The sequence below is a fragment of the Opisthocomus hoazin genome, chromosome 1, assembly GCF_030867145.1.
Source record: "Opisthocomus hoazin isolate bOpiHoa1 chromosome 1, bOpiHoa1.hap1, whole genome shotgun sequence".
NCBI lineage: Eukaryota > Metazoa > Chordata > Aves > Opisthocomiformes > Opisthocomidae > Opisthocomus > Opisthocomus hoazin.
The window spans coordinates 103079810-103095460 of record NC_134414.1 but is presented as its reverse complement, the minus strand read 5'-3'; the positions used below and the strand labels follow the sequence as shown (position 1 = coordinate 103095460).

General features: G+C 40.5%; 1 protein-coding gene across 8 annotated transcripts in view; it reads right to left on the bottom strand.

The window, feature by feature from the left end:
* Positions 1-15651, bottom strand: part of HSF2BP (heat shock transcription factor 2 binding protein) — a 68563-nt gene that overhangs the window by 31174 nt on the left and 21738 nt on the right. For 5 of the 8 annotated variants that reach the window (XR_012765109.1, XR_012765111.1, XR_012765112.1 and 2 more), the window contains exons 7-8: positions 11405-11508; positions 7794-7896 (exon numbers count right to left, since the gene is read on the bottom strand). Coding sequence is in view for 3 of the 8 variants with exons in the window: in XM_075431232.1 (XP_075287347.1) it covers positions 2524-2732; positions 11405-11508 (313 nt within the window). In the remaining 5 variants the exon portion in view is untranslated. Of the gene's footprint in view, positions 1-2019; positions 2733-7793; positions 7897-11404; positions 11509-15651 lie in introns of those variants that run through there. The other 3 variants (XM_075431232.1, XM_075431233.1, XM_075431249.1) reach the window with 2 other exon arrangements.

Below are 15651 nucleotides of genomic sequence, written 5' to 3'. Positions count from 1 at the left end.
ATTTGCTTCCCTGTGATAACAAGTTCCCCTCAAATGTTGTCTTTTTCTTTTCCATAAACACAAACAAAGAATTAAAACCATAGCATTAATTGCAAACACATAGACAAAGTAAATTTAGGGGAAACATGAAGACTTTCCTAGAGGCCTGTTTGTTATAGGTTCTCTCTGATGCTTCTGCTCTCTGGTATTTTTGAAGATACGAAGTGTTTCACAGATGGGGTAACTTTTTTTATTTATCAGTCTTGCACAATGAAACACTCAGTACAGAAAAAAGACTTTTTCAAGGTCGGTAGATCATTGACGGCTTGATTCTGAAGAAACAGTCCTAGCAAGCAACACCTGAAAAGAAAGTCATCTGGGAGACATTCAAAGGCTTCTCACCAGATCTGAGCAGCTTGCTGAGGAAAAACTGTACTGTCACGAATCACCTATTTTAGCACGGATTTCAGGTGCTGACCATGCCAATGGACACACAATTATAACAAACAGTCCTGAGTGGGTTTTTTTCCTCATTTCATATGGAAATAAGGTGCAATTGCATTACCAGTCCCTCTCATAACACTGAGTATGTCAGTCATCTCCCAGCAAACTTGACAGAGCGAACAGACTTCTCAAAGATAATTAAGCTCCCTCGAGCTCCATGACCAGCTAGGGTAATAGCAGACAAGACCCAAATTAAAACCTTCATGAAGACAAAGCTGGGAGAGCAGCATATGCCCTGCTTGGCGCAGCTAGCCAGCCCACAGCCACAGCTCACTATCCTGGCCACGAGCACCCGCGTCACCATCAGCTCATGCACTCCAGGCTGCCCCTTGGGTGGACTTGGTCTCAGTGGAAAAGGCTGGGAAGGACAGGGAAATTTTCCAAGAAATATCACAAATCCACAGAACATGAGGCTTCACCAGCTCTTCTGCTCACAGAACTACATTTTCTTTATCTGTTATCTACTGTCTTCCAAAAGATTGATGAAAGACCTTCATGAGCAAATAACAATCAAATGGGAAGTGGATGCCCTTTAGTGTTTTTTGAAATTGAACACTTTCATGAGTTGAAATTCCAGGAAATTATCAATTATCATTTTGATCGCTTTAGGATTAAACTCTTGGGGTTTAAACGAGGATAGCAAGATTAGAAAACAAAACCCAAGAAAACGTGCTTTAAAGAAGATTTGAAGCCTTCCAGAAATCTGCACTTGGTAAGGTCAATGTAGTGTTGAATCAAGACGCGGCAGAACCCCACGCAACCCTTTCATGTACATGAGATCTGTATCTTAATCTTCATTTTAGACAGTCCCAAATCAGACTGCTATCATTTGTAGCATTTAAGCATTTATTTCAAGTAATTTTAAGATGATTTATTACATTCCTAACTCTGAACATTCATCATTCTGTAAACAGCCTAATTGGATACGGCCTATACCTTAACTTACAGATTTTACAATAGTCTTCCTCTAAAACTGTCTCCCAATCACAGTATTTAAATCCTGTAAAGTTTACTTCATGTTTTCTCTACAATTGTATTAGAAGTCAATGCTGTATTTTTATACATCGGGTTCACACCTATGAGGTACCATAACCTTAGTATGGAAAAAGTTGCTACCACAGCATTGCATTTGTCGTTTGCTATTCTCTTGAACAGCTTCACCTAACTGGCTGTGCTTCTGTCATCACAGAAACGGATGCTATTTTTCCCCAAAAATGTGTAAAATGTACGACCACAAAGCACACAAATGTTTGTATTTACCACTGAGGTAAGCAAGCTGTACACAGAAGCTCTAACAAACCCCACAGCTGTGTGGGAACGCAATGCTGCTCACGTCAGAGCAGCAGTTCAGTTCAGCCTCTTCAGTGCACAGCTAGGTACCACAGACAACAGCAATGCACTTCCTTTTGTCAGGGCTTTTGAAACAACAATGGCTCTGTTTCTAGAATGTCTGGCAGCCACAGACCAGGTTGACTTGCAGTTCGAGTGAATCCGAATGCAGATTTTGAAAGCAGAATCCATTATATGCTACAGAATTTAAGTTTTCTTTTATTAGAATAGAAAGAGAGAGGTGAGAAATAACAACAATAAAACTGGAACTTGGGTTGCATTCTGACACAGAAGAGTTATGAAAAGCAACAAAGTTTTCCTCACAGTACAATAACTCTTAAGGATGGACCAAAAAGGTTATTTACCACTGCAATAAACCATATATTGTCAATGAATGAGATGACTACTTTACTCTCTATACATGGTAAATAGACAACACAACCTGGCTCATTTTGGAAGCCCATTATCAACAAAATCCTACTCAAAGAAATCAAGTCTGTCCCACTTCTACCAGATCACCTAAGACTATATTTGGACAGCTAAAACCCAACACGTTTTTCCAAGTATTATTTTAATTGGGTTACCTAACTCCTGGAAAGGATTTTGCCAGAGGGACTTAGGCAGAGGTTTTTTCAGTCAGGCCCATCTCCAACATCTGTTGCAGCATAAAAATATAGGAAAGACGTAAGCAGTTGGTGTCATAGAGCTCTTCTATGTTTCATACTCAAGTATTTTAAGATCTTCAAGTAGTTCTTTGGCAAGTGCTTGCAGATCTGCATTGCGGCTCTTTGACAGCGCAATGATACGCTGAAACGGCAACGTATCACGCATCTCAGAGGCTGACTTGGCTAATACTTCTGGCTCCAGAATCACAGACTGGAGGAGCCGCAGAGCATGAAGACAAACTTCTGTATCTGGGTCTAAAAGTGGGGGAGGAAAAATCCAGTGCTTATTAGAAGTGAGTCCAAAAAAGTAGCACTAAAGCTCTACAGTGCCATTCCTCATGACCCACCAGGCAGACAAGGAATAACTGAAGTTTTCTAATTCACAGTTGCCATTTGGTGCTGGCTGGCTGGCTCTAGAAGCAACCTGAAAACCACATCTTTGCCCTTTGTGCAGCTTGTGCTCAGCAGTGTTTGGGAGGGAGAGATAACCAAGAATCTTTATCTTGTTTTTCAAAAGTTTAAAATTCTATAGATCAGTGAATTTATCAGCTTCAATTTATCTAGTCAGTAGCCAAGATGTACTGTTGGATGCAATCCAATTTAAGAGCAGAACAAGCTATATCCCATGTCTATTCAGACTTAAAAAACAAACAGACCAACTAATCAAATCTGCGGTAAATCACCAGGCTTTTCTGTAATTTCTTTTAATACAAGCCTTCAGATTTCTTCAAAGCTCAATAAAATATTAATCTTCATAAAACTTTCTGGTAACCATGTATCAGCCTTCCAAGTGTTTAATTCAGTCTACACAAAATTGAAATGGGTACTGAAGCTAAACACTGCTGCTTAGGAATGCGTCAGAGAAATGTAGCAAAGACCTTTGACTGACTTAAGCTAGGAAGACATATAATAACTCTACTGTTAAGAACACAGGTTGCATGTTTAATTACTGAAACATTAGGAGCATTATATTTTAATCATTCACAACAGTCCATTTGCATTTAGTTTTCTATAGCTTTATCAAAAGCTACCAGTACAAAGCCGCACTTCTGCATTTCTCTATTTTGCATTTTCTAAGTGAAAATTTATAATATATTTTTATGGCTGAAGTAGTTATTTGCCCCACATGCCATGCATTTTTTATGTGTTTGTCATTAGCATACCTAATCTTCAGCAAGCTTTTGATAAAGCATTGTGCAGAAATGTTGAGAAAAATTAATACAGATCACTTTGCTCACAAAATCACCAGAGACCCCAAAATCTTACTGAAGAAGCATAAATGCAGTGCAGCAATAAACTACACTGTATTGAGTCTGAATGAAGCATTTGGTGGGCTGAGGCAAGTTCTTTTCTTTCCTGGCTTATTTAATACCTAACACTGCTGACTTGAAAAAGGACTAAAGAGAATCACTCATTAAAGGATAAGGGGGAATGTTGAAAACACCCAGGGGAGAAAACGGAATGTGACGGACAGTGAAGAGGACAATGGCTTTAAGCATGAATCTGACTGTTGAGATAGGAATTTTTACGTAATTCCCACTAGCACATGGCTGAAGTACAATATTAAAGATTGTGACATCTGATCTACACGCACAAGCCAGGCACTATCTCTCTCTTCCTCCATGTTCCATCATAAATGAGGTATGTAGGTCTTTTCTACCACATCTTCTTCCCTATTTAAAGTGTAAACCTCTTAAGAAAGGAAATCTGCATTCTCCTGGGAAACTAGTGGAGCAGGGTATAATCTGAGGGCACAGGAATTGTCCAAAACCAGACAATAACATGCATTTTTTGATTTTCTGTGCAACGAGAATCTTAGCTATTGGGCATACTGGACAACTTCTGACATTCAAATCAGCGTTTTAAAAAACCCAACGATTAGTGCTGCACACCCCACAGAAGTGGCCACACCCATAGCACATCCACTCCTATTGCTGCCACCTGGGCTGAAGGCTCTGAGGAGTCTCTTTCCATCATCATCTCCAGCAGTACCTGCAGGTGCAATTTTCTGAGTGATGGGCAGTCACAACTCATGAAGAAACGCTGAAACTCAACCTCACAGACAATAAGACTTCATGTCCAGGCAGCACCACTTCAATGAATCCTTTTGAAAAACCTTAGGTGAAAGTTTTGGTTTTCAGATTTATTCTGACCTAATCAAAATGTGACTAAAGGCTTTGAGTACATCCTCCCATTCCTTCCATTTTTGTCTTCACGTCTGTCAGAGATGTTTTTTTAACTCCTTTTTTGCCAGATATAATGTTCAAACTCTGCACATATCACCTGCCCCCCTTCTCTGTACTAAATACTATTCTGTTTATTCACTGGAAATAGCAGCAACAAATCATAGCACAAATAGGTACAAAGAAAGAAGCTTTCTAGAGTGAAATCTACATAGTTCATTACAATCTTCCTCCATGAAATTACACTACATTATTCCTCCATGAAATAAAGCCACTAATACTTTTAACAGCTTGCAGTACTTCTGGGAAGCTTCATATATGTAAGATGTTTCAAATCCCTGGATGAAAAGTGCTTTGTTAATAATATTGCTACAGGCATCTGTGTTACTGTTATCTGCAAGTGTTTAAAGGCTGTAGCAAGTAAAGTATTGATCAGGGAAGAAGCATTAGCAGGGTAGCTAACAAAATTAGGATCTGTAGGAGATCAGGAAATGATTTCTAGCTTGACGAGAAAGAACATTTTCCAGTAAGAGCAAAGGGGTTCTAGGAAGAATCTCCAGCAGCAGCCAGGGAAGCTCAATGGCTTGAGTCACTCAAATGAAGAACAGATTAGGCACTCGGGCATACAGGAAAGGAAGGAAATGATCCTGCACCAGAAGATGACTTAATATGCATTTAACCTCTGATTGCCATTGTTTAGCATGTATTTTGAGTTAAATAAATACATATGCCTTAAAATACACTCCCTTAGGATTACATGTGGTTTTGAGAATACTACTTATTACGGATAATCATGTTTTCTAAGGGGATTTAAAAAAAACCAAACCCTAGAAGTCTAGCTCTTGTCTCTCCAACACCATTAGGGATTTTTTCTAAAAGCCCCATCTAAAGAATACTTAGAAGAAATGTAAGGAATCTTCATTATTCAGCATTACATTTATTTCAATAGCTTCCAGATTCAGTCATTTCTACACTAGCTGAGTAACATTTTGTTTGTACAAGATCAAAAAAAAATCCTTTAGCTGTAATCAAATTACTGCATCATATCCTCCCAACAACTAGCACACACATCGCTTCAACTAAAATTTCAAAACTACAAACATTATTTCTGGGGAACAGGGGAAGAAATCAAGCTGCTTGCCTCAGTTGGGGATCGCAAGCACAGTGTAAGCCTACCACCATTATAAAACGCTGATGCAACTTTAACAAGGTGTTGAAACTGCTGGAGTTTGCTGACGTTCTGCTAGCTGCCAGCACTACCGTTTGATGTCACTGGCTTTCAGTCACTGACAAAAGCAACTGATAACGTGGACAGATTTTAGTCACATCTGTCATCAGCACCACGCTCTCAGATGAACTGTTCCCTATAGCAGGGTTTAAGTAATTGCATTACATCAATGCTAAACAGCTTATCTACAATCGGCTCCAAGTTGTGTGAACTCAATTTACACGTGCCCATACCATTCCCTGGCCACCTGAATGCAAGATTTATTACCAGCAAGCTCTTTACAGCTATGTTTATGCACAAGAGCAATATTTCAAAACTTCCCACCGCTGTCATAAATGTCGTTCAATTGAATTATTGTCTGATTCTAGCATGAAGGGGTGACCTGCCACTCCCCCTTTCCTTTTTATCAACCTGTCAGACTACCTACGCTCACAGCACGTCTAACGGAGAGAGCAGGGCGACAGCTTGCCCCATGTAAGATTTCTTTGCGCTGCCAATGCTGGCGGAGCTGAGCCAGCACCTGCAGCCACAGAGAGTTTTCCGGACATTTTGATAATGCTGGGAGGCCAAAGGAGACAAGAAGTGTTGCAATAAAGACGCTATGTGGGGAAGCAGCAGAGAGAACACCATGGCAGAAAAAAGACTGAGCTTTGCTGCTTCAGTTCCTACAGGCACAAATGCACTTTGTCTCTGCAACATATTTGCCCCAGCTCCTATGGAACAGCTGGGTTTGCTTCAGTCTCCTCCCTGGCCAGGTGACCGCTCTCAAGTGGAGTTCAGCTAACCAGAATTCCCCACTCTCTGACAGACACACACCTGTCACACTTTTATCAGGGGAACCCTTGAGAGAGGCTCCCAGTGCCAGATCGAAGCAGCAATTCGGTCCCAGTTGGCCTGACTGCTACTTAGGGGCTGGGAGCGAAAAGGAGCTTGTACAGATGTCACTCTGCCACTGGCAGATTTGTGAGTGAGCTCTTAGATACGTTGTCCAGCTCCCATCAACCCTAGCTCGGGCTTCTGCAGATTCCCACAGTAGCTACTGACCAAGAGTAACAATGCAAGAACAAACCAAAGGTTTACAGTGACAGATGCCTTTACCAGAGTTAAGGTTTCTTACATACATTCACAAAAGGACAAACACTGTGCTCCTCAGGAGTCAGTTTGCATGAGCCTGCTGTTAGACAGGGCAAGGACCTAGTGAAGAAACTCCTGCTCAGATGGCAGGGACAGCCACACAGCGCCAGGCGGGAGCCCCACCTGGGCAAGCATCATCTGCAGCAGCTGCTTAGAGAAAAGCTGGCTGAATGCTTGCCCTTTCCCATGACTTCCCCCAGCCACTCTCCCAGCCTCTCAGCTAGCTGTGCTTCAGGGACGTTCTGCGTCAGAGCTGACATCTTCGTATTTAAGATAATGGATGTGGTCTTAAAGGGCAAGAAGGGTAATCCTCTTTTTAAGATTAGTTTCATAGTCTGAAGAATAGGTAACTGTTGAGTACGTGAAAGACCAGTTACTGAGGTTTTGATTTACAAATGAAAATTTGTTTTAATACAGACATCAGTTTTATAAACAGGGGGAGTCTGTGTGTCCAGATGTCTTTTAAATAACACACTGCCATGCAAATAACCTGAATTTTCAAAAACTGTTACAGCCATAACCAATTCAGACAGAAAAGCAAGGCATTAGAAACCTTCAGGGTTAGTCATGAAAAGCAAATATTGAAGGTTGCAGGCAGCATTAGCAAAATGAGAATGTGCTTCACACAGGCATTTACAATAGAGATCGTCATTTGCAAAGAATTTGGATAAACAAGGTTAGATTTCCGTGTGGAACTGTAGTGGAGGAAATCAAAGAGTAAGATCTAAAATTAGTCATACTTCTCTTATTGTCTTTTGTTTAATGAAGTACCTGGAGCAATCTCCCAGTTATAGATGAGAAAAGTCACTGACATAGTCTCTCTGAATTCCATGCATCCATTTTTCCATGCATCCAAGGAGAGCAATTTTTTTAACTGCATTCAAATAAAAGTGGAAAAAAACAAAATAAAGATACAGGATAGTAAATTAAAAAAAAAAACAACAAACAAAAAACCCCCACATACAGAGAAAATCCTAGATCCTTTTTCTCCAGCACTCATTTGTTGGTACATGTTCTGTATGATCAAAAATTAAAAAAATAAAGCTAGTCTTTATTATTAATACCCAAGCTGACTGCGTCTTCTTATTATTCGAAAGATCCCTGGCAGAGAAAAGTCCCAGTCTACCTCTTTGGGAATTACAGAATGAAACTCTTACTGCATCTATAGATGTAAAGCACCGGAAAAAATATTGACAAATCTCAGATGGATTTCTACTCAAAATTATGTAACTTCGTTTTCTATCGCTGAGGACAGGGTTTCTTTACATCTGAAAGTTATGTGAAACCCTTAGGCCAGACATCAACACAGGGACAGCAACTGATGGAGGAAACTAAAGCTGCCGATTTTCTCAAAGATGTGAACAGCTGCTCTGCAAACGAACGGTGCTCCACAAGAAGAGAACTCTACTGATCCCACAAGCTGCTCCATGGACAGAAATCTGAGTCATCGTTCACGTGTTTTATGCTGGCACCAGGCTGGGAAGGTATATGTAGGCACAGCTGACACTGACGCAAGAATATAACAGCTACATAAGCTATCAGAGTATATTCTTCAGTGATCAGTGTTGCTTATTAAAGGGTGCCCATCTTTTTAGACAGTGTTTAAAAAGGTGGGAAAAAAAAGAAAAAAATAGCCCACCTCAAAGTGCTAGAACTACAGAGATCTGCATTACCTTCAAAAAGTGTGTCAAACATTTGTTTTTCTCCTATTATCAGCATAGCCTCCAGCAGAAAGAGCTATTAAGAATTCTTGTTAGCAAGGGTGAAGTCATACTGGCTCATCCCAATTTTTCAAAGACAGTAGGACAGACAAACCCAGTTTGCTGTTAACGTTCTTACTCCACTAGAAATCTTTATTAGGTTTTTTCTTCCTTTCTCTTCCAATCCGTGTACTCAATGTCAAGGCACACTTCTGTCTCTTCAAAACGCCTGCCAGACAACCTGAATCAAATCCCTCTTTGCTTCAGATACCACAAAGGAGAACAAAGAAAATAAAGTTAATTATTTGCTCTCTTCACTTAATGGGAAGGACATTCTCCTTCAGGGGACAAGAACACTGAGCAGAGACTTAGAATTCAGCGAAGGAATTTGAGGGATTTATCAGCTGCGCACAAGCCAGTGGGAGAAAAATGGCCTTGATGTATAGGCTGAGGTCACAGACACTTGCAGATTGACGATGGAAAAGCAAACAGGATGATTCTCTGAAAATTTAAAAAAAAAGTCAGAGGATGATTTCTGGGGCCCCTCTTAGCAGGAATGCTGATAAAAACTTACAGAACTGTGGAAAGCTGAATCATCTCATAAACCTGAATAAAAACACTCTTTGAAAAAGATTCCTGCAGGAAGGCAGCATATACAGGACACCCTGCCAGCAGAGTGTAGCGCTCTAGTCCCTTGCATGGAAAGCGCTGTTAAGACCTTACGCTGTAGCAGCTCCACTTGTTTATAAGCTAAATCACGGCTACCAGAAGCTGAAGGTGCTGGCCACGGAAACAGGAGTGGAGCAAGAATGGGAGGAAGCTACTGAGTTTTGCAAGTTAAAATATTTAGGAATCGATTAAATGTACAGAAAACTACACAGATCTCATACAAATGCTAGGAACGAGATCGCGTCTTGGATCTGACCTCTCATCTGATATACAAACTAGTCAGCCCTCTCCCTTGACAGTAAGCAGACTTCCTCCAAAGTCAGAAATCTGAATGAGCAGACGTGGTTTATCTGAGAATCTTCTTCCTTTGTTGTAACTGGAGAAATTTATTATCAAAAAATGAAGGAATTAACCATGCCCGTTCTTCCTTCTACAACCCAGCCGTACACAATTAACACTTTCAAAGTGCAGAGTAGCCTTTCCATTTCTTATTTCCATTAGCAGCTGCAAATTAATTATAACTGTGCCCCACTTCATCTTCTTATGTGACCTAGGAGCCTTCTTCAAACAATAGACTGCATCAAACAACTAGCTTCTTTGTTTTATCACAATATTTAGAAGAGCACATTTGGGAACCCATAGTTAGACCAGGGTTTTGAGGATGTTTTGGGATTTTTTTTTTTTCTAGAACAGCAGCTTACATATATATTAACGAAACATAAAGTAAAAGAAAAATCTGGACAAACATATGTTAAATTTCTAAGCACAGCAGAACAAAGGACCATGTACTCAGTGTTCTCCAAGAATACAATTTTTCTCAAACTATATTAAAAAAAGTGTAAACCTGTTGTTTTCCAACAGTCTTACAAGAATTACTTAATTTTCTGAGATCTCAGAAGAGAGATCCTATGGCATTGCAAAGCAGGAAATTATCTGGTGAAAAGCATGAGTACCTACATATTCTGTAAAACAGCTGAGGGAACTGTGAGCAATACAGGTAGCTTCCAGTTTACCAGCCCAAATGAAAGCTCTTCCAAAACTTCAGTATCAGATTAAGTCCTTGAAAAAGTAGATGCAACCTCTCTCACTTCAGCTGCTGTTAGTATTTGCTAGATGTATTTTAGCAGGGTTTTTTTGCACAGCAGCACAGAGTGCCGGGATGACTAACCTCCCCAGTCCTGTGAACTGCACACCAAAAATCTTCTTGCAGACAAGCCACAAAAACTTGAGAAAGCCAAGACAGAGCAACTCTAGGGCCAGTTCATAGGCAGGACTGTGTCATGGCTCTGTCCCTGCTGCTGTCACCACTGTTCCTTGCAAGCTGTGCACACAGCTGCCAGCCAAGTCCAACGCACACTGGCAACGTCAATCTCTGCCGGCTCTTACGCAGGGATTTGAAGCCTCTGAAAGAGCAGAGCCTTGATGTCACTCAGGTACCTGACAGTGGCAACAGAAGTCCTTGACGTCCTTGAAAGCCTGCACTGGCCAAAGGCAAAGCTGGGAATAGTACTCAAGCCCTGCAAGCCCAAATCCTATTAAAGCACAAGGCCTCTCTTCAGCTGCAGAAAGGGTCACTTTTGTCATGGGTGACTGTAGTTATACAGGTTGGCTTCTTTCCCCAAAATGTGTCAGAGCACAGCTACATTTTCTTTTGTTAAATGGTAGTGAACTGATACAGTTTCCCCTCAGGGTTTATTTTAAAGTTGGCACGTGAAAATACAGGTGGCTTTTTTTAATCCACTTCATCACATTCCTCTATTCCCTATATTTAACTCTCCCATCCATAAATTTTAATTAATTGAATTTATGGAGTATTACATACAGTGCCAAAAATGTTGTGGGAAATGCATACCTTCTCCCTCTAGCTATTTGCCTTCTTCATTTACTTTAAATCTGCCAAAAGCTATACATAAAGAGGTTACAGATACAAATTCCCATTTGGTTATCTGCAACACTTTTTGCCAATCTACAATGGCCTAAGTCACAGTCTACAAGGTTTTCAGAGCAACTTACCATTCAATAGCCACCAAAGCAAAGGAATAAAACCTGGACTTTCACTGATGTACTTCAAGCCCTTCAAGTTGATACTCACATTGTAAAGGGACATTAGCATTAGCCTAGAATTGAAAGAAAAAAAGATGTGATGTCCTTTGATTTTTTGCATGTTTCAGCGTCTTTTGCTATTTATACCAAGCATGTACTGATGCAGAAGCCTATTCTAACAATTCCTATTGTGATAAAAGTCTCAAACTGTATATAAGCAATGTTGTGCAAAACTTTGTTTCTACTGTTAAATCACGTATTTCAAACACATGGAAAAATGTCCCATGCAAGAGTAACAAAGTCTCATCCAACTCCATGAGATTCATCACACGAGGTGTGCAAAACCAGGACTTGGCTTCATGTGTCCACCTAACCTGTACAACAGAGATTTCGCAGTGACGATCCCCACTGGGCACACAATCATCTCAAATAAGCTGTTTGCCTTGACAAATGAAGAGGCCACTAGGAAACACAGAAAGCAAGACTGTATACTGAGCACTAGAAACATCAAAGGAAGTCTCTGCTCCATCAGTTGTGCAACACCAGTCTTTCTGTACGCTGACCCTCCAGTCAGCTGAAACACCACCACATTGCTTAGGCCATCCTCTTTCACACATCCTCCCGTTCCTCCTGCAAATGGGAACAGATGCAATAAATAGCCAGCATACAGCAAACACCAATGTAGTCTCTCCGCTGGCAGGGGAAGTTACTACGTCTACAGAAGCATCTGGAAGAAGGCGACAAGCCTGAAGGAGGGGAAAGCAAGGTATTAGTAGTCCCAGCTCAGCTTTGCACACTCCCCCCTAAGTTAAACTCGTCCTTTCTGCTGTGGGTGCAAGGCAGAGAACCCACTCGCTCTGCCCGCTCTCCCACCCCACGCAGTCAGGCAGGGCCATATGATCTGGGCCACTGAGTGAGACCCTGCTGCGAAAAAAACAACTGCTTGTCTCTTAAAACATCATCGTGGACTTTCCTATTTACTCTGCCTTCAGGAATCCAGATTGATTATGTTCAATGTACAAGTGGAATTTTTTTTTTTTCCTAAGTCAATAAAACTGGAATTCAATTCAGCTGTAAACTGTGCTCTTGTCTTAGTGTAGATCAACACCAGGATAACACAGGCCAAACAGTACTCTCACCTGCACCTCTTCAAAACTGTTTCCAAATAACATTCGGGCCCATTCAAAGCCATTTTCGTGGTGGGCTTTTTTTTTTTCCCAGAAGGTGATTTCTTTTGGTCTTTTATTACAGTTATTGATGCTGAAGGAGGATAGAACACATAACCTGTCTTCCAGGTAACAAAGAAGGTCTATGGCCTGGCATCTAGAAAACATTTCTTTAATTGAGCATTGAAACAAAAAACAAGATGATATCTCTGACAAACTGAAATCAAGACTGTCCCTCGCACATCAGCGTGTAAATGCCAAAATAAAAATACACATCTTAAGTATATGTTAATTTCAGCCACATTTTCAAAAGCTTCCAAACTCAGGATTTCCTAGTTTATCAGCCTCCTAAATAAGAAGTTAATTAATCATTTTGGGACTGCATGCGTAACAGGTTATAAATTAAACCAAAGTCTCAACTATTCTACAGAGAGAAAACCATGTGGGTTGGAGAAGGCTCTGCATTTTAAAAGGACCACTCTGCCTGATGATCCCGCCAGCTTCTCCCACAGGAGCTGAGAATGAAGTTACTGCAAATATGAAAGGCTTCAGTATGATCAGTAACTTGCAAAATCTGAAACCCGCCAGGGAAAGGGGGCTTGGCTATGGGTATCCCCTCAGCCATGACAGAGCTGAGTTAATGTCGTGAGGTACAGGAGGCTGCATGCAGAAATGGCAGCTCTGCCTCTTTACGCAGTTGAAGTGTCCGAGTCAAAATATACTTTCAGCTGCTTTCGACTGCCAGACAAGTATGGTAACTTGGGGCTCAAAAGGAGTCTCCCTTCCCAAAGCTATCCAGAACAACCGCTGATACTTAGTGCAGAGCATTTCACTCAGATTAAATCGTGACCTGCAGTTTCTGCTGAACTAAGCTCTGCTTTCAAAGGTTGGATGTTGTTAGACCATCTTCCACATTGCTAATACAAGTTTTTATGGGTTTGGTGGATAAAACTCTTTTTCAGCTAAGCAGAGTCTCAGTGGGCTTAATGCAAGTTATTCCAATTTCCCTCTAACTTCCAGTAGGAGTGGGACCTGATACTCAAAAGCAGAAAGCATCCAGAAAAAAATCTCACTGACATTAACAAGACCAGCTAATGCTCTCTTACAAAATCAGATCACTGCTGTACTACGAACTTTGAGCCAAGAGGTCCCTGATGTGCCTAGAAAAAGAGCCGTGATCTGGAATCAGAAGTTGTCTTACTAATTCTTTCACCCTTCTAGCGATGTTCTCCTGTCCTGCCTTTTACGCAGATCATCTTTAAAGCAGCAGAACAGCTGGGGGGAGAGTGCATTAGCGCACTTTATGATGTGTTATGATGGATGCTATCACTTCTTATTTTATTTCTTTTCAAAGATGGTAACATGCAAGTCAATCTTCTGGACAATGAAAAGGGAAGATGAATTAGCAGGGCTCCTATGACATTTATGGAACACATCATCATACCCACTCACAGTGGAGTGCTGGCTTGTATACAAAACAATTACAGAGAAACAGGAACAGGTTGGAATGTTGGGGACAGCCTGGCGGCTGCTATCTTGCATGACTGTGATAAACCTGCATGTCACTGTGCTGTCACCATTTCCAAACAAAAGGGACATCATGCTATTCCAAACGGACTTCACATCCCACATCCTATTCTAAAACAAGTTCTCCCGGTTTAAGCTACTATGCCACCAGCAGACTTCCAGACAATCTCCATGCATACCTACAGAAAGTAGGAAAGAAAGTAATTTATTCCAAGCTGAACTGAGTTGTTAGAGGCATAACTTATATTATGTGCTGCACCATCACCTAGGCTCATAAGCAGTGGGAAGAAGAAATAGTAGATTATTAAATTTGCTGCATCAGTGGCTGCCGACAAGCAGTGAGGGGTGCTGTGGAACTGAAATTGCAGCTTGTAAAGCCCATACTCTTCTTTTCATACAGCCTCTGTAGCTTTTATTTGGCTTCCAGAACCCAAACCCAAAGGGGCACAGCCATAATCACCTATAATCAGCCAGAACGAAAATGATCAATAAAACAGTATCTTCTAATGGAAAGTGTTAACATTTCTTGACAATGTCTTTCATCCTTGGTCTGTTTGACATTTGCAGCTAGAAATCAAGTGACGTAAAAAGATACTGCTATGTTTGTATTTTTTATTTCACTTGTTTGCTTTGTGCAGACAAAAGGGACTGGTGGTAGTGACCCAGGGAAGTGCTGTGGTTTTGGAGTGTCAGAAGACAACATAACCTACCCCACAAACCAACGTAGTAACACGTTATTACTAATTAAACACACTCATCCGAGTACAACATAGAAGCATTTCCATGCCCTTTATACCACCTTCACCTCTAGTACTTCCACATTCTAATAAGTATTTTTTGTGATAATTATTGCAAAAGTGCTTATTGAAGCAAACCTGACGCGCATAATTACTGGATAAACAATACTTTGTTTGATTTTTTTTTTTAATCTGGAGGGCTTTTTAATTACGCATTTCATAGTCTTCCTATTTAGACAAGTCAAATTTAATTAACATTTTGTACTACTATATCTGTCAACGCTTTCTTTAAAATCTAGAGCTAAAAGCACAGCTGAAGTCCCTTCTCATCTGCTTAATATATGGGATTAGTATATAAAATGGACTAATATGTATTAAAGTACATATTTTTACTGGCTACTTTCAACTGCTACAGAAGCAAAGTTGAATATTCTTAGCAATTTAATCATAGGTATGAACAATTGTGTAAATGCTAATTGACTGCCTAACAATTAACAAAACCTACATCAATGAAAAGAAAACCTAAAGTCTTTCACACCACTGCTATTTCAGAAAGGCAGACACACCCATGAGATCTCAGTCCCAGCACTCATGTAGATGCTTTGGATGTATTTATTACATACTCTTGGACTACAATGGATATTGTAGCAGTGCTGGAAATAAATGACAGCTTTTCCCTGAACTAGAAAAGGAAAGAGAACTCCTCTCTATCAGCTTACTTTGATTGATACCGTTGTGTGTAGATTAGATCCATAGTTGCCCTTGATTTGTTACATAGTAAAGAAAA